The 20,252-nt window shown below is 36.9% G+C and overlaps 1 protein-coding gene and 1 long non-coding RNA gene across 2 annotated transcripts in view; one reads left to right on the forward strand and one right to left on the reverse strand.

Moving 5' to 3' along the window:
- Positions 1–20,252, forward strand: part of ACSS3 (acyl-CoA synthetase short chain family member 3) — a 142,500-nt gene that overhangs the window by 48,957 nt on the left and 73,291 nt on the right. Inside the window, exons 4-7 of the mRNA XM_025438990.3 lie at positions 1,554–1,688; positions 5,240–5,380; positions 14,863–14,943; positions 15,024–15,119. Coding sequence (XP_025294775.1) covers positions 1,554–1,688; positions 5,240–5,380; positions 14,863–14,943; positions 15,024–15,119 — 453 coding nt within the window. The remainder of the gene's footprint in view (positions 1–1,553; positions 1,689–5,239; positions 5,381–14,862; positions 14,944–15,023; positions 15,120–20,252) is intronic.
- On the reverse strand, positions 477–18,721 carry LOC112654448 (uncharacterized). The gene is made up of 3 exons (XR_003133040.3): positions 18,565–18,721; positions 11,138–11,291; positions 477–795 (listed from the first exon to the last, which is right to left on the reverse strand). It is a non-coding gene; the product is annotated as an uncharacterized LOC112654448 (long non-coding RNA).

Genomic DNA, 20,252 nt, shown 5'->3' on the forward strand with positions numbered 1-20,252 from the left:
AAGGAAACAAGGCTTATTTTTCTTTTCTTTCCTTCCCCCCCCTTTTCTTCTGTATATGTGCTGCCGAAGCGAGCACCCCCCCCTTCTTTTGAAAGGCAGCTTGATAATAGCAGGAGGAGAAGGTTCTGTAATCAGTCAGAACTGGCCCTCTTTCTGATTCCACCGCTTGTAACCTGGGGCAAGCTACGTAATAAACTGAGCCTCAGCTCCATGAATATTAAATGATATTCAAAAAGCAGACAGTATGATATATGCATATACTTGGTATAATATAAACCTTTCCTAGATGAAATGCATTATAACTAGAAATCAGAATTCAGGAATAGATGCACTATCTTGGATTGATTACCTGTCTCCCGAATAATTTATTATGGGCCTCTTTTGCTTTGGATTTCTTGGTGAAGAAACATTGTGCTTTGAAGGATAAAGACATTTGTTTCTGCAAATTAATGAGAATTTTGGTTCAGTTCCAAAAACGTTTATTGAGAGCTTATGGTATGGCAAGCACTGTGCCAGGTGTAGAAGACACAGAGATAAGTGGGATCCAAATTTGGCCTTGGGGAGCTTGCTGTGCAGTCTGGGGAAGAAGGAACATTTTGACTATTGTTAGGCACCTGAGGCCTGCCACAGTGGAGATTAACCCTGACTTCAGCTCCCTCCGGGGATCCCTTTTGGCTACATCTCTGTATATCTTGAAGAATGACCAACAAGTTGTCAGGTAAAGGGAAGTGCCAGGTGTTACTTAGTGACAGATTCAGGCTTTGTGAGGCTTGAAACTCCAATCATTTGGGGGCCCTGTTAAGAAAAATACAATGAAATTACAAATATAGTATTTGGCAAAAATGGATGTATTTAGAATGAGAAAAGAATCAATAAAAAAGTCAGGATTTGGGTCCCTTTTTTGCGGTCACATTTAAGCAGAGATGCTGACATAAAAAATGTAGGGCAGCCCGGTGGCTCAGCGGTTTAGCGCTGCCTTCAACCCGGGATGTGATCCTGGAGACCCGGAATCGAGTCCTGCGTCGGGCCCCTTGCTTGGAGCCTGTTTCTCTCTCTGCCTGTGTCTCTGCCTCTCTCTTTCTGTGTCTCTCATGAATGAATAAATAAATGAAATCTTAAAAAAAAAATGTAATAAAGCTTCCTGATAGCAACAGGCTGACCCTCCCCACCTATGAAACACTATGACTCCAGCAACAACCAGCTGGTATACCAGCCGCGGAAAGGGCTGGGCCCTTAGGCCTGCATGTCATTGGTTCAAAGCAATTCTATCTGGATTCATGAACTCTTTGGAAAGTTTTTTTTTAAACAGCTCCTACTCATTGGCCTGAAGCATCCTAAACATGAAGTTCGGAACAGGTAAGTGAGATCTATGTGGAAGTGGTTAGGTCTACAATATTTACAAAGGGTTTATTGTCTTCAGGCCATTTATTCAATAGAGAACAGAATCATTAAAACATTTCTTTAAAAATGTTAAATTGTCAACCTGCGCCCAAAATATTGTGCTCAATTAGTATTGTTCAACTTTCTCACTGATTGCTATTTTTCCATTGTAGCCTAAAGTGGTTGTTACAGCATCATTTGGTATTGAACCTGGAAGGAGAGTAGAATACATCCCACTTCTAGAAGAAGCACTGAAATTAGGACAGCATAAACCAGATAACGTTCTCATTTATAATCGTCCGAATATGGTAATCTGAATTTTGAATTTGGTTCTTATGATGATGTGCTAAGGATGATTCTAGTTTTGGCCACGTGAAAGAAACACTTGATTTATATAAACCACTAAAAATACTTCCTGAATGTCACCATTTTTGGAAAAAAGAAAAGGAGTAAGAATGATGTTTTCTGTCTTTATGAAAAAACTAGTTTAAAACTAAAAGATTGAAACACATATAATATGCAATGATAATGAATTAGATTCTATGCATAGTCTATTGTGGTGGTCTATATTAATTTAAATTATGATAATAATGATAGTACCAAACACTGTTTACCATATGATTTTTGATACTCTACTAATGAATAGTTTAAAAAATCTTCCTGATAACATTATGAGCTAGAGGATAGCATTATTCCTATGTTACATAAGAGGAATCCAATGAACAGAATTAAAACGACTTGCCCAGCTAGTAAACATCAGGGTCATGATCGGAACACACACACTCTGAGTATATGCTTGATCCCTCAGCTCTCCTGCCTTGTGGAGTGGTATGATTAATTTCATATAAAATTTGTCTTTTAAAAACTTTAGAGAAAGCATTTAGTCTGGAAATAAAACTATATTCATGAAAGCAAAATATAAATATTCTAAACAGAGAAATTATTTTGTGATCCATGAAGGAAGAAAAAGCAATATAAGACAACAATGAATACATTTTACAGTGCTTTTTCTAGTAAATTTGATCTAATGACCACCTTATTTTACATCTATGCAAGTGTCAGCTATTTATAGTGGAACCAGCTTAGGTTCCTAGCAGATTAAAATTTTTTGCAGAAGGAAAATTAAAAGACTGCAAAGAATTGTGTAATTTTATGGGACTCTTGAGAGGTTATCTGCAGAAAATGCTTAAATGACAAGATATAAGAATAGAAAGCATTAAAACTATGTCATTTTGATTACCACCTAGCAATTCCCATTACCACATTAAATTCCTGTGTAAAGTTTTAGTAGTCTGTGGTTCATGAACTGCTGCACTCAATGATTTTAATATTCTTACTGTTTCAAAGAATTTTGAGTTTCTTTCAGATGCCCTCAAGCATGTTTTTTAAAAAAGCTTATTGCTTTTAAGTCAAGGAATACAAAGTCAGCAATAAAAGAGATTTTGGGTATGAGGAGGTTGGAGAAAAGGTAGGAACACATACACACACACACAAAGTATTTCTGTGAGTATGTGTGTAGCAATTGCACATATATAAACTCATGAATTTGTAAAGAATTTATGCTAGGCCCAAAGCTAAGTACTTTCCTATACTTCTTATTTAATTCTCACAAAGCAATGAAGTAGATGTTATTACTGGTCCCATTTTACAGATGAAGAAACTCAGCTATGGAGAGGTCATAGCCCAAGTCACAGCTAATAAGTGGTTCCAAGATTTGAATGTTGATTCAATGACTTTAACCAACAAGATATATGCTCTTTCTTTTACTTTATCAACACATTTGATATAGATATGCAAGTTTCCTCTTCATATTTTTTTTAATGCAAATCTCTTGTCTTTCCTCTTTATAGGCAGAGATCCCCTCCTCTGTCCCTCCTTCTCATAATGGCTCACTTCCTCTCATTTTCCTTTTTTCTTGAGACTCTTCCTTATATTTTGAGTTATCTTTATTTTAGATGAGGGCTTTGGATGCCCTTTATAGTAGGCCTGCTGTTTAGTTAGTAATTAAGCCCAGTGGACTGGCTTTGCTTTCAGTTTAAAGACACAAACTATGAGGCTCGGTGGTGTGTCTCATTAACCAGAATTACATTTTTGCCAAAGGAGGTAAAAACCTGGCTGCTACTCCTAAGCCTCAAGCAAACAACAACAGAATCAAAGGAATATCATATCAGTCAGCTCTGGTGCTCTACCAATATTGCCTTTAGGAATGATAACAGGACATGTCTATAGAAGTGAATGTATATATGTAAAAGCTATTGCTGATTTTTCCCTCTCTTCCTTTTGCCAAGTCTTCTTTACGTATGCCTGTAAAGGGTTTTCTTAGCCTGAAGAATAACCATTCATTCATGTCCTTTATTTCATTTGATCTGTGATATTTTTTTGTGATCATTCAATTGACAATTTTCATTATGCAGTGTGATAATTTTCTTATAAGCCTGTTATTGTAATGTTAAAGACTTGGTAATTTGAAATTAGTTGTGTTTATCTGATCCTTAAAAACAAGTGGAAATGTACAATTTGGTTACACTTAACTATTTTTATTTATCTCAGTGGCACATTCAGTATCTATCAGAGCAAGGGTGGAGAAGCCAATTGGGCCTTACACTTCACCTTCATGAAGTTCAATTTTGATTGTTACCTAAATGTGATTATTCACAGAGGCACTGTATTTATGATATTAGATTGAAGTGTTTTTTTGTAAATGTACTCACTTAAATATATGAACATTTTTACAACCCTGATTAATATGTTAAGGATTCTGAGAAATGGAAATGGCTTGGCTATTCTAAATCCCTCAGAGTCTCTGCACTTCACTCGGGGATCACCTTGATAAAATGAATGGTTACATATGCTCTGTAGGTGGTGGATCTTACTAATTTTCACTGAGGAATGTATAGCCTTGCCTCTGTGCCTGTACTAATAAATTCACCAAATATAAACTTCCTGATGTGTCATCTGGGGCTTAGTTAACATTTCAGAAAATAATCAGACATGTACTGAATCTTAATTCTACTTAAATAGCTGTCTCCTCATTAGAATAATTTTCCCATAAGCCACTTCCCTGCTCTTTATCTGTCTGGCTTGTTTTGTTGGCAGTATTTTAAATAAAGAGGTCTCATCTCTTCTAATTTGTCTCTGACTAACTCATGACTCTATTATCATAAAGTTTACAGCGCAGAGCTTGGTTCTAGGAACAAAAAGAAAATAAACATTTCTACTATATTAATCAGTGACTTTGATGGAGGAAAAATTGGATAGCATTTTAGATATGTCACATATGCTCATTAATTTTCAAAACTAATTTTTGTTTTTGGAAAAGCAAAAATTTATTTCTCCCCCACCCCTGAAAATGATATAATATTTTCTCATTTGGAAAGACAGACACAATATTAGTTCTAAATTGCCCTTGTATGAAGAAACATTTTAATGGGTGAGTTGACGTTTCATTGTGAAGACTTTAGCTCCAAAATAAAAGAAAAAAATTTAAAAAAATAGAAATTGGCTTATAATGTTAGTAGTGTATATATGTTTATGGAAAACATGAACCTCTGTTAGCTAAGTTCTGACTGTTGATGAAAACATGACTGCATCACATTGGATTTCTTAAGGATATCCTTTGATTTGAAAAAACATGTTCTTTTGTCAGTTCGTTTGAAGCCAATATCAAATTGTTGGACTTTTTAGGAATATTTTTAACTCGTGACCCTGAAATACATAGTCATAAATCTGATATTTAGTGCTGTCTAGGCCTAGATTTTCAGGCAGATGCTCAGACGAATATATATAGATTAAGTCAGTTTCCACTGTTCTGATTTAACCTCCTTTGTTCAGTGCATATTTTTGTATACTTCCTGTGTAGGAGACAGTTCCTTTGGTTCCAGGTCGTGACCTTGATTGGGATGAAGAGATGGCCAAAGCACAGTCACATGACTGTGTTCCTGTTCTTTCGGAACACCCGCTGTATATTCTTTACACATCCGGAACAACGGGGCTGCCCAAGGTACTTGCTCTCTGAGGGATAAGTATCTGTACCAGCAGATTTTTTTGTGCCCTGAGAATGTTTAATTACTGAGTAAAAATGCAGATTGTACCTAGAGATTTAGACTTGGGTAGTTTATATCTTAAAGGAATGTTGTGTTTAAATCCTGAAAAATATTAATCATATTTCGTGTCAGATGCTTTCCCTCGATTTCTTTCAAAATCTTCACATACATCAGCAAGTTGCAATTGCTCTAGTAAGCCATTAAGATGAATGGATATTGGTTTAATCAAATTTTAATGATTAAAACATCAGTTGGTTTAATAAAATTCTACAAAACTGTTTTAAATGAAATATTTTTATTCTCTAAACCGATATATAACTTTTGTGGAGTATGGAATTGATTTTTGATCTAAGGGAATTTGATTCTTTATTATAAACGCAAGTTTGAGAATTGATGTAGACGGTTTGAACAATGGGCAGTGTATCCAGAGTATTGAACTATGTGATTTGCAGCACTGAAGACACTCAAGGATTTTTAAATCTGCTTACCATGAAAGGTGTCTTCACAAAACAAAGTTAGAAGCATCAGTATGTTGAAGGTGTCAGATAACAAATAAATACCACTTTTGTCTGTGTCTTTAAATAATACTGTTTCTTCATACAACTTCACAAAGGCTTATAGTGTCATTTTCCTATTCATTTTTATTAAGGAGTTCAACATTCACTGAATCATAAAATTTTACTAGGGGAAGGGACTTTCACGATCACTTGCATCCCATGAGAGCAGTGGCCTCTTTATTAATATTAGATTTCTGTAGCATCAGAGTTCTGAGATATAATTTGTCATATTTTTAAAATAGTGGTTCCACTTGATTAGTCTTAAAAAAAGAAAAATTAGGATGTCCCATATAAAACGCATTTGCCTGTATAAAATGAAACATTTGGTAAGGAATGTATTCTCTCCGAGGACAGAGACCATGCTTTATTACATTTTAGTCTACAATCATGCTTGGTATGTAGCTTGGTACTTAATAAATTTTTGTTGAGTGAATAAAATAAATAAATAAATGCATATAGATAAATATATTTGTGTCATTGTAGAATCATGTCTTAGGATTTCTTTAACAACTCTGGTCATCTGAAAAATACTCCTTCATTTTGATGACTATGTCTTGTTCAAGCAGTCCAAATGATCTTTTGGACCCAAATCATAACCCCCTACCTTTTGCAGTTTTGCATTATACATCAGTCACATAGAGTCTAACTGAATGTTTGGCTATAAAATAAAAGGGGATTCAGAAAATTATAATCTCATAGAAAAGTATGAACATGAGAGAGGAAACTCCTGACCCTGAAAACAAACCTAACCAAATAAAAAAGAACCCTTCAAAAATCACTTTAGCTCCTATAAGCCTGAAGGATTCTTATAAAAACATTTGTGCCACTTCAGGATTTTAAATTACCCTGAATTTCACTGTGGCCTGGATGGAGATCTTTACAACAGGAACAGAAGAGCTGGTCAGTGACTCAAAACTGACTCAGCCTATGTGGTAGAAATGACAGTAACATATAGGGCATCAAATCTGAAAAGTGGTGGTTCCAAATAAGGAGGCTTGCTTTTTCCAGGTTTTGTCTGGGTCAAGAACTTCTCTTTTGGAGTCCTACATGCCCAAACTGAAGATCATTTGAAGATTCATTCATTCTCATTTTCTTCCTAATGTACCATCTTGAAGATAATCTGTTTCAGTAGATTGGAGAAGGCTTTCATTGTGTGGAGATCTCTGTGTTGAATTCAGCTCCATTCAATATATGTGTATTGACTGTTCATTCTGTGCTAAAAGATATGAGTGAACCACAGTCCCTTCAGTCTAGTGGGTTGAAGTATATATGAATGCAGACTGGATGGAGGTTTTTTGTTCTGTGTGTGTGTGTGTGTGTCTCCAGCTGGCCAAAACACTGATCTCAGAAGGACAGAGGGGAATGAGAAGATGAGGCCTCGCCGGAAGACAGGCACTCAACACTTGAGACGTTGTGACCAAGCTCAGTGGACAAAGGCATCTGGATGTTAGCACCTCCTCTGGCCTGTCAAGATCAAGGTCCGTCTTTGGTGCTCAGAGGCCAGTCCTGAGTCAGTCTTGCTCTCTGAATTGTTCCTTTGGTCTTTATTTTTTGCACAGGAACATCTCCCTGATAGGGAGGCTGTGTTATTGTTCCGTACCCAGGAGACAACACCCTCTCTTTTTCTCTCTCTCTTGGAAAAGATGACATTGGTCTCTTACAGTCATTAAGTTCCACAGATATCACTGAGCACCCATATATGTGTCTGGCTCTCTTTTTAGAAGTTTATATTCTATAGCCAGGACACAGACATTAAACAAAAAGCTATGTAATGTATGAAAAGTGTTATGAGGAGAAATAAAGGGTAATGGGACCAAATAGTGGGAAGAATGGGAGAGCTGTTCCACCAAAGGATGGTCAAAGAAAGCTCTTATAAGATGACATATGAAGGATGAATAAAAGTTCTTCATAGAGTGGCATCACAGAGAGGAGGGCATATAGGCAGAAAGGGTTAGCATAAGCAAGGGAAGGAGCGTGCAAGGAAGTTTCCAGGATGGCTAGTGCATATGGTACAAGTGCAGAGGAGAAATGACTAGATATATAGGCAGGAGCCAGACTCAAAATTTAGCCGAGAAGTTTAGGTTATATTCTGTATATAAGGGATGGGGAACACTAATGCTACTTAAGCGAGAGAGAAGAATATGAAGGAAGGTAAACCCTAGCAACATTTTGGTGTGAAGATAGACAAGTACATACAATGGAGGCAAGGAGATTCATTTTCAGGCTTTTAGGACTTCATTTGGGAGAGCATCTAATTAACAGAAATCAGAATTCGTTCAAAGATAAGAGTGAGGCAGAGGAGGGGTCCAAGATTTGAAACTGAGAGCACAGGAGAATGATGGTTTTGGATATTTACTAAACACAGGGGGTGGGTTGGGGCAGGAGAAACTCGGAATTTTGGAACATATTGAGTGTGACGCATCTCTGGGCCATTAACGTGGAGACGCCTAGCCAGAAGTTGGAGGTGAAGGTCTGGGTCTCAGAAGTGCATGTGGGTTGGGAGATAGACCTTGAGACCCTTTGTGGGTCCTCAGTACAGAGCTCTGGTGTTTAAGCATGGGAGTGAGTAGGTTTTGCAAAGTAGGGCATGTAGAAGGGCAAGAAAAAGTAGTCGTGTCTCAAGGTCCCTCAGGACTACTTCCTTCATCCCGTCACTTTGGAATTTCAGTTGAATCAAAATTATACATTGTCAGCAAACCTTTATGCCATTTATTTTATTCTGTCTTATGCCTACTAGTTTTTGTTTACTTATCTGCATAACATTGCACGTTCTCAGAGGTCCTAGAATATATTTCAGACGTCTTTGGCTGCAGTATGTCACTGTCCTAAAAATTGGGCCATGGTAAATCCTCAGAAGATTCTTTAAATGATCTTTTGCTTCTCCAGTTAGTTCCCGGATTCCTCTTTATTCATAAGATTCTCATTTCACTTTTGGCAGGTACAATCAGGATTAATGGGATCTGAAATTGTAATATTTGGATTCCCAGAATAGAAGTACAGGAAAGATGAGCACACATACATTTATGAAGCATTTAAATATAAATTTCATGTCATCCTATAATTTGTTCTCTCAATCTTTGATCTTCATGAGGAAAAATAATGTTGTGAGCCCATAAAAATAATTCTGCTTAAAAATACTCATTTCTCATAGGCACATATAAGACACACGTAAGGCAATCTGTTCTTTGGTTAGAAGTTGCAGATATATTTAGGGCATATTTGCATCTCTGCGTCTGCCAGCCCTGGATTTGTCAGGTCGCTGTGTGATAGGTTAATCTGTCAGCTGCTGTAAATATTCCTGCAACCACACTGAGCTGCTTTGCATACATTTCTGCAGTGTTGTGGGCTTCTATCCTGGTTAGTTTGGGTGCTTGTATTCAGGATACTTCAAAGAATCCCTCATCTGGATGGGGTGTCGTTTTTGCAAGGGGGAGATTTAGTGATGTATCTTCTTCCACCTTGATATCACGAAGGGACAGTGATAATCACACACACACACACACACACACACACACACACACACAAACACACACAAGAAGCTAACAAACAAAAAAAGCCAGCCCAGTGCCAAAGCAGAAAAGGAGGGTAGGATAAAGAGGGAAAGAAAGCAAAGTATTGAAAGGAAACCATGAGAGGATATCATGTTAAGTGAAAGAAGTCAGAGAAAGACAAATACCATATGAACTCACTTATATATGAAATTGAAAAAAATGAAACAAAACAGAAACAGACCTTTGGATACAGAGGACAATCTGATGGTTGCCAGAGGAGAGGGGCTGATGAGATGGCAAAATAGAGGAAGGGGGAAAAGAGGTAACTGTCTTCCAGTTAAGAAATAAATAAGACACGGGGATAATGTGTGCAAACTATAAGGAATAGAGTTAATCATATGTAACAGCTTTGTATGGTGATGGACAGTAGCTGGATTGGTCATGGTGATCACTTCCCAATGTACATAAATATTGAATCACTATGTTGTATCTGAAACTGACATAATATTGTATGTCAAGCACACTTGAAGAAAAGAAAGAAAAAAAAGAAGCAAATGAACAAAAAAAACGAAAAAGAAAAAGAAAGGAAGGCATGATGAGAAAGTGGTGGGCCTTTGGTCCTGATGCACATTAACACAATTTATGTCACTTCTACTCCTACATATGTTAGGTGACATTCATATTTCTTACCCTAGAGCAAAAAATAGGAGAAAGTCAAATAAAAAAGCAGTGAACTTTTTTTTTTTTAATCTGTGGTACAATTCTTGCAGTTAAAATGCTGAACTTGCTATACTTTTGCCTCTTATCTCACAGTTGTTCAGATCAATAAAAAATTATATTGCTGCTAAAGTACCATCTGTAGAGGCAGCTTCAGAGTTATCCGAAAGCCTGTAGCAAGAGATTTTATGTTTGATGCTCTATCCCAAATGGAACCATTCCATTTCAACTAATATGATTCACTAGGTTCTATAAGTTTCAAAGCTTTCTCCCAACATAGAAGACTACTCAAAAAAAAAAAAAAAAAGGAATTGTATTTTTCTTACATGTACATTATTCACTCAACTGTTCACAGTATTGAATCAGTCAACAAATGTATTACATGCCTGTTCCATGGCAGTTACCGTGCTGGAGATGAAGAGGCTTTCTCAGTGTGTGTGTGTGGGGGGGGTGGGCGGGGCGGGGCAGGGACACAGCCCTAGGTCAGGCTGGTTACTCCAAAGACGTTTGCTGGCCCAGGAGCCAAGGAAGAAACAGGAAAGACACTTAACACAAACTGTGGGGTTGGAGATGGCTTTGAGATGACGTGGTATTTTCATGATGTCTTTGAGTACTTGTGTGATGAAGTAGGAGCTAACGGGGATCAGGGAAGAGGTGGGAGCGGTGGTTCATTCTAGAAAGAAGAGATATCATCTGTAAAGCCATTATAAGGACAAGATTATTGTTGATCTGTTGGATTTTTTTTTTTAAGTAATCAGAACTGTATCTTTTATTTCTTGACTCACGGACCCCAGCCATGGGGGTGATGGATTTCTTTTAGTTAGGTAAAATATTTATTTACCCTTTCTTCTTTTGTTCTTCACCTCAACTTTTCAGGCCAAATTATAACACGTGTGCACACACACGTAAGCATCTATATTTACACATGCATGCGTGAATAAATACATACCTCATGGATGGAAATATGCATATTATGTTTTGTACAAGCACGGTGCAGAGTCGGATGACAGAGGAGCTCAACTTAGTATGACGTTCTCTGGAGTACTCCACACTTCCCTTCCCTGAGTATTGTGAGATCTGCTTTCCAGATTTTTATAGATCCACTAAAAAAGAAAAAACTTTTGGGATGAAGAATCCCAAACTCTTAATCTAACCATACTCAGTCTTTCATCTTCTTCTGATAAAACCCATATTGTTCTGTATTTTTCTTACATTGTGGCAACGAACACTGCATACCGCACTCGGTGCTGACATGTCTTATGTTTTCATATTTTATGTCTTAATAGCCCCATTTATGAAATTTTGTGGTTTTCCTTGTTTTCAAAGGCAGCTCATTAAGCTGGAAGTCATAAAGAACCATCTGGGATGATTTTGTGGTCCCGTTCGTGGGTGACTAATAACCAGCCTTTAACTTTACCTGTGTGGATTGAAGTTCTTAAATAAATGCCCATATACATTAAAAATGTGTTGTTGTTTCGTATTAAAGAGCAAAACATTGTCTTCTCTTGCATTTTTGAGCTAGAATTCACTTTCGTGTCTTTATTTGGAGTATAGAGTGTTACTCACACCCAGAAAATTTTCAAGTTCCCCAGAAGACTTTAAAGTGTTATAGCTAATGCTCCAAAAACCAGAACAGTATATTGGCAGGTTGCAGGGCTTTTCTTTTTTCTTTTCTTTCCTTTCTTTCTTTCTTTTTTTTTTTTACAGGGCTTTTCTGACAATGTATTAGTACATCCAGTGTTTTTACTTTTAAGGTAGTTGGAGTATTAAGTACATAAGGAAAGTAATAACAGACATTCAAAAGAGTAAAATGCAGCATGCTTGGACTTTAGGGGTAAGCACTGATATTAAATGTTTTTACCTTATACTTAAGATTTCAAATATGTTTTATTTTTTTTTTAATTTTTTTTACATTTTTATTTATTTATGATAGTCACACAGAGAGAGAGAGAGAGAGAGAGAGGCAGAGACACAGGCAGAGGGAGAAGCAGGCTCCATGCACCGGGAGCCTGACGTGGGATTCGATCCCGGATCTCCAGGATCGCGCCCTGGGCCAAAGGCAGACGCCAAACCGCTGCGCCACCCAGGGATCCCTCAAATATGTTTTAAAAGAGTTTTTAGTTTCAGATTTATTTGGACTATTAGAGTATAATGATTTCGTTTTTGAGAATTGTTTATGTGTTTTCAGAGGCTGAACAAAGTTTCTCTTTCGCTTTTTAATTATCGTTACTTGGAAAATATGATTATGAATAAGAAACCAAAAAAATACTTTATCGTCTTATTTTTTAGTCACATATTAATATTATAACAAAGAAATTATCTTTGTAAACCTAATCTTTCAATTTTTATTTTACTTAAAACTTTTTATGAAAGATCTACATGAAGAACATGAAATTATGCAGTTTTTTTCTCTACACCATATCAAATACACAGAAAATTGAAAACTATTACCCAAATATTTTAGAGAAAAAGACTAAATTTCAGATCTATTATCTAGATTAATGAATGGTAAAATGTTACTTTATAGAAATTTTTATACTCATCGATAAAAAATAAAAATTGTTATCAAAGACCAATGAAAAACAAACATCACAGCTTTTCTCTCTCCAGTAGCTCCATTTCAGTTGTTTTTAATGAGAACTTTTTATGGAAACCTTTAATTGCTTTAACAGTTTCTGTCTTTTGAATGATATCAGCACAAGGGAAAATAAAAAGCAATGATTGCTAGAACTAAGGAAATAATTTTGTTAATAAGATACTAAGTTAAATTAAAAATACCGTATAATTTTAAATATTTTTTCATTCATGATCTCATTTTTAAGTCCCACTTTTTTTGCCCAAATGGACTTAAGCCTCCACCATTTTATGGGGAACACAGCATTGGTTAATATCCTTTAAAGAAGGGTAAAGGATAAAGTCCACTTGAGAGGTAAAAAGAAATTTAATCGCTTATTCCTTTCAATAATATTTTTAGTTTTACAAATGAATTACTACTCATTTATGTTTTTTCTAGCCTTTTCTTCCTTTTTATCATTCCTAGTTGACTCATCTTCTCTTCTGTACCATATAATCTAAAAATTTACCCTTCTATCCTAGTTAGTTTGGGTGCTTGTATTCAGGATACTTCAAACAATCCCTCATCTGGATGGGGTGTCTTTTTGCAAGGGGGAGATTTAGTGACGTTGCAAATTGCAATGATTAATATCAAATTCCTCAAAGTATTGAATCATAAGAAAAGATCTCAAAAAAACAAACTAATGAGTGAGTGAAGTTCAAGAAAAATAGTACAGAATATAAGAGGAAAGAGCTGCTCAGTTTACATGGGAGAAATGCACGTGTGAAATCTTCTGGCAGGGGGCTAAGGATTTCTAATACTCCGATGATGATCCAGAGAGCCAGCTGCATGCTAACCATGTCATGCATCGCAGAGAGTAGCTGTCAAATGCCAACGAAGCTGCATGTGACATTTGCCAAGGGGCCAGGTGTTTCTGCTGGGATATAAAGTGTGTTCCACAGCTTGATACCTATGTTTTATTAGTGGTACCGAAGGAGAACAGCTACTTTAGTCACTAATGGAAAGTCGGTATGTTTTTCATTTCTCTGATTCACGCATGTACGTTAAAGCTGGTGAGTTATGCCGAAAGATTCCAACTAGTAGTACATTTATTAATTAGGGCCCTGTTTACCTTTAGGTAAAATAATTATTTTCTGCATAAAGTAGTAATAGTTGCTCTACTAGAAGATGCTTCCAAATGCATGTGAATGAAATATAGCTTGTTTTTAAGCAAGCATTCACTTGATCATTTTGAATATTCCCGCAGTTAAGCCTTTTTAAGTCACTGATGATTAATGTTTATAGTGAAGCAATAAATGCAATTATTAAATTTATCATCAGCTTTTATTTATGGTGACTCTTGTGCCAGTTTTCAAATATTAATCTTGTATTAGAGTTGAATATGTTCAATATTGTGGATAGCTGCTAGAAACTGGTTCGTGAAAGCTGTAATACTGTGATGTAGCAATCCCTACTTTTGCCCCAAATGTAATATAAGGCAAATCTGTCAGCCTTAGATCCAACCCAGGAGGATTTCTTTGTCAGAATTCCAGAATTCATCATGAAAGAATCATTTAGCTCTCATACTATGACAGCAGGAACCCCAGTATAGCATTGTAATGAGGCTCCGGTTAGAATATGACTTTGTTTCCTCTAAGCATCCTACTATTATTTAATAATATCAAGGAATAGCCATCCTTATATTATGCTCTATTTGAAGAACACAATTACGTTTGACTTTGCACTTAATTTTGAGAGTTCCCATTGTGTTCTGGAAAAAGTGTCTGCAAATGTAATGTTGTTAATTTATGCCACCCCTGGAAAAAGAAATGTCATTGCATGTGATTCTATGAGGTCATGAGTTTTCTTTAGAAAGTCAAGAATGGTCTGTGAGAATGGACTCTACAAGTGAGATGATCTAGACAAAATTTTCTCTGTTTATTATTGGGGGAGCCAAATAAATATTGATGTGAATACAATTATATGAAAGCCAAAGTCATATGTAGTTTATAGAATATAAAATACTTAAAACAGGAACTTTTAAAGATGGATAGTATGAAGGCAAAGAATCTCTTCACACATTGGTTATTGATGTTAACTTCATGTTTTCTTTCCTTTAGGGTGTTGTTAGACCCACCGGGGGATACGCTGTAATGCTAAACTGGACAATGTCTTCGATCTATGGACTTAAACCTGGAGAGGTAATCGTGGTTTTAAATTCATGATACTTGACATTTCCCTGATGAACGTTTATGTAGTTTACTATCTTCTTATTTTTTAGGTGTGGTGGGCAGCCTCTGATTTAGGCTGGGTTGTTGGGCATTCCTATATCTGTTATGGACCTCTTCTACATGGGAACACAACAGTTCTATATGAGGTAATTGAATGAAATTAATACCACCTAAAGAGATCTATATCTATTTTTATATATTATGAAATTTTTTATGTTGTGAAATTAATACCACCACCTAAAGAAATCTATCATCTATATCTCTATCTATCTATCTATCTATCTATCTATCTATCTATCTATCTTTTATTTTATTTTATTTTTTAATGAAAATTTTAAAGGAGTAGTTTCCAAGAGGGAACAGAAAAAATTTGGATTAGAGGCAGAGACATTTTCATATCTTCTTCCAGTTAAAGATATGATTTCAAAGAGAAAGGAAATACAGAAAAATAATAGCCAGCTAATTAAATTGTGCTGAACAAAGCCGGTAAATATTATTTTACGAAAAACATATACTAATGAACTTGTTGTCTATTCCTTTTTTTTTTTAAAGATTTTATTTATTTATTCATAGAGACACAGAGAGAGAGGCAGAGGGACAGGCAGAGGGAGAAGCAGGCTCCATGCAGAGACCCTGACGTGGGACTCGATCCATGGTCTCCGGGATCACGCCCTGGGCTGCAGGCGGCGCTAAACCGCTGCACCACCGGGGCTGCCCTTGTTGTCTATTCCTAAAGGATTTCTAGAAAGTATTGTCCCAAAGTTATTGCAATAGAATAAAAAAAAAAATTAAATGATCATTCCCAGGGCACCTTGGTGACTCAGTTGGTTAAGTGTCTGCCTTTTGTTCAAGTCATGATCACAGGGTCCTGGGATCCAGTTTTGCATCGGGGGATCCCTAACCAGCAGAGAGCCTGCTTCTACCTCTCCCTTGGCCCATCCCCTGGCTTGTGCTCTCTCTCTCTCTCTCTCTCTTTCTCTCTCTCGGAAAAATAGAATTCTTAAAAAAAAAAAATCATTCCCTTTGAAGTAAAAATAAATCTCCACACTGAATACCTCTAGTGAATGGTAGTATTAGTAACATAAATGTAACGGAGCTGCAGCTGCCCTATAAGTATTAAGCTGCCTTTTATTGTTGAACAACATACAGTTCTTGTGCATTTACCATTGGCCTTTTATTATTTCTTGGGTTTATTTGAAGCATGATTTGAACACCATGAAAGGGACTCAAGTGTTTGTCTTTATCCTGGAATGATGTGCTCAAGAAGGGTGTAGATGCTTTACGGGATATTTTTATGTAAAAGATTAAATATAATAGGTACATTCGAAAACCTTTTATCTGCACCCTGGTTTCTTTTGTATGATGGATAAACATCCTCCATTCCTTCTGATAGCAAAACAAAGCTTTTTAGACCTTTGCCCACTTGTAGCTATCCCATCGTAACTTTCTTCTCCACTAAACTCCTTGAAAAAAGTTCCAAACCTACGCTGTGTGGATTTCATATTCTTTTAGAAGCTCTTTATCCCATGATGGTGCAATTTCTGTCCACATCACTTCCTAGAATCTACCACAGCAGAGGTCAACAGTGACTTCATACGTGACCAAATCAAAGGATCTTCAATCTGATTTTCTTTTCACTCTCTCTGTGCATCAACCTTGCTGTTTCCTGCAGGTAATTACTTGTTTCCTGCAAGTAATTCTCTCTCCTCCTGAACTCCACACCCTTTTGCTATTGTTCTGGCTGTTTCTTCTGCCTAGCGTGACTTTCCCTTTGTCCTTCCTTACCTGGTTAATTCCTCCTATGCTTGAAGACTCTGCTTAGATGTTCTTATCTTTTCAGTTTCCTCTTAACAGCCTTTGGTTTTGTTTAGTGTCCCTTTCCATGGTTCCATTGCCCCCGCGGATATGTCTATCACTGATCACTGAGCTGAGCACACTGTCTTGATACTATCTGTTTATATCTAGTAGAGTGTGAGATCCTCAAAATCCAGTCTTCCAGCACAATGCATAGCACACACTAAACACTCAGCAAATGCTCAGGGAACTAAATTGACCTCTACTCCTCTGTTCTCCTATCTCTCAGACAGCTTGTCCTCCTTCCCTCTCTTGGTTTCTCTTACTTTGATCCTAAACATTGGGGTTTATAAGAGTCTTATTCTTAGCTTTTTCTTCTGCTTATATTTTGGGGATAAACCTCATGCAGTTGGATTTGGGTTGTGCTAATTAAACTGAGGCTTCTAACTACTCCTATGTATATATCAGATCTTCCTGCTGAGCACCAATTTATGGTTAGACCAACTTTGGATGGTGCATACACATCTTATGCTCAAGATGACATGAACTGATCTCACCTCTCCATTCTTCCTTGCAAAACTCATTTCTCTCCATGTACTCTGTAGTTTTGTTAATTTTACCTGAATCTACCCAGTCATCCAAACTAAGAATCAAGGAGTGATTCTAATGTCATGATCTTTACATATCACACCCCATCAGCCATTACATTTTGCTGAGTCTATATTTTAGTACCTGTCAAAAGTGTCCTTCTCTCCCATACCTCCTGCCATATATTCAAAGCTGATATCCAGCTGGCATGCATAAGTATGTTGTTGGCTGGTGTGTATTCTGTGTTTGGCTTCTGATCTGATTTGTGCCTATTCTCTCCAGCTGTATATTTCAGACTATCATCAGATAACCAATCTAGAGCATGTTCTAACAGGTGCTTCTGCTTTAAATGTCCTTCCAGATGACCTCTACCCTACCTCCAATTTCTGAGCTCTCCCCATTTATAGTTATCATTCTAAAATGTAAAAAGCCAACATAGAACTTTGTTGCTTAGAATTCTTCAAAGGGTTGAGTTCTGCTTTTGTGAAGATGAAGATGACATACTTTTCTCTATTCCTCCCTCTAAATACAACTAAAAGTCATAAACATTAAAAGACTGAAAGGTGGGCAGAAGAAGGGAAACTGGCTTTAGGGACCTTGAGACCCAAGGAACAACATGGTGATAAGACCCTGGGTTTTATTTTTCTTACATTCTAGATTTGCTGCTGAAAAAAGCTGGCAACTCAGAAATGCCAATGATAACAACAACAACAAAAAAAACTAAATTAAAAAAAAACTAAAACTAAAAAAAGAAAAAGAAGCATGATCTCTTAAGCCAAAGGAGTATGAAAGTGACAGCCTAAATAAAACATAAAACTTTAGATGGCTCTATGCTAGGCAAACACCACAGAAAAATCCACGCTGTCTCTTCCCACCCAACAGCAAAAGCTGAGTTTATACTTCCACATTTATCAGGTGGTAAATAGGAGCTGTAACCCACCATCATCCCATAGGGGTGTCAGAGAAATTCAACTAGGGAGCCAAGACTTTTATCCCTGCTCAGTAGTAATGAGGACTCCACAAACTTGCAGTGACAGTGAAAACCAAAGGAGTCTGGACTTATACCTCCTCCCATCAGTAATGAGGTACTCTTCTCACTTTTGATTGGGATGGTGTCAGAGGAAGGCATGCTGGAGGCAGTAACAGGGCACTCTTACCTTCCAGCCAGGGAGTTATCAGTGGAAGCCCACTGTTGGAAGTGGAACTCACCCAGCATCAATGAGAAGCATTCTTCAGTTTGGTTATCAGTGGAAGCCAAATGAAGAATCTGGATTTCTAGCCCCTCCTGTCCCTTTCTTGATGGAGTGAAATTAAAGTTAAGCATCTGTAACAAAAGACATCAATATGAGCCAGTCTCAGAATATAATACACACAATATCCAAGCTTTGATGAAAAAAAAAACAATCACTCCTCATATCAAGAACTAGAATGATATCAAGATACCTGAAAAAAAATTGATGGAGATGTTAGAATTATCTGACAAAGATTTTAAAGGAGTCATGATAAATGTGCTTCCATAAGTGATTATGAACATTCTTGAAAGAAATGGAAAAATAGAAAGTCACAATGAAGGTATAGAAGTTGTAAAGGAAAACCATGTGGAAATCTTAGAACTGAAAATTACAGTAGCCAAAATAAAAACTCAATGGGGATATGGATAAAATAGGTGAAGGAGATTAAGAGGTACAAACTTTCAGTTATCAAATAAGTCACAGTAGATGAAAAGTACAGCATAAGGAATATAATCAATAATTATATAATAATGTATGGTGACAGATGGTAAGGACACTTCTCATGGTGAGGATCATATAATGTATGAACTCATCAGATCACTGTGTTGTACACCTGAAACTAGTATAATATTGTAGGTCAACCATAATTCAATAATAAATTTTAAAAAGAAAGCTCAATGGATGGGCTCCATAATGGAAAGGGCAGAGGAAAGAATCAGTGAACTAGAAAAAGGAACAATAGAAATTACCCAATCTAAACAAGAGAAATAAAATAGACTGAAAAAAAAAAATGAGCAGAGCCTCAGGGAAATGTGGAATAATAACAAGATCTAGCATTTTTGACATCAGTGTCATGAAAAGAGAGGAGGAAGTTGGGGGGCAGAGAAAGTACTGAAAAAAATAATGAAAATTCTCAACTTCTCAAACTTGCAAAAATTATACATCTATAGATTCATTCAAGAAACTGAGTAGACTTCCAAACGGTTAATCCACAGAAACACACTGTGTTTCACACACATCATAAACTTCTTTTTTTTTTTTTTTTAAGATTTTATTTATTTATTCACAAGAGACACAGGCAGAGGGAGGAGCAGGCTCCATGCAGGGAGCCCAACATGGGACTTGATCCCGGGTCTCCAGGATCACACCCTAGGCCAAAGGTGGCGCTAAACCGCTGAGCCACCGGGGCTGCCCCAAATCATAAACTTCTGAAAGCTAAAGACAAAGAGTAATATTGAGACTTGGGAGAAAGCAAGGATACCTTAGCTATGGGGGAAAGCCATTGTTTTTGTTTTTGTTTTTTTTACAGTTTACTTACTTCAGAGAGAGAGCGAGAGCATGAGAGTGCTTGAGGAGGCAGGCAGGGACAGAGAGGGATAGAGAGATAGAGATAGAAGGAGAGAGAGAGAGAGAGAATTCTCAAGCAGACTCCCCACAGAGCCTGACTCAGGGCTCCTTCCCAGGACCCTGAGATCATGACCTGAACCAAAATCAAGTCAGTCACTTAACCCGCTGAGCCACCCAGGCATCCCAGGAAAGCCATTTGAATGACAGGATTTTCCTTCAGAAGTCAGAGGAAAGTGACACATTTTTCAAGTGTGGAAAGAAAGGAATTGTCAATCTAGGATCTTATATCCATCAAAATATACTTTGGGAATAAAGAAG

This window comes from Canis lupus, chromosome 15, assembly GCF_003254725.2.
Source record: "Canis lupus dingo isolate Sandy chromosome 15, ASM325472v2, whole genome shotgun sequence".
NCBI classification, from domain to species: domain Eukaryota; kingdom Metazoa; phylum Chordata; class Mammalia; order Carnivora; family Canidae; genus Canis; species Canis lupus.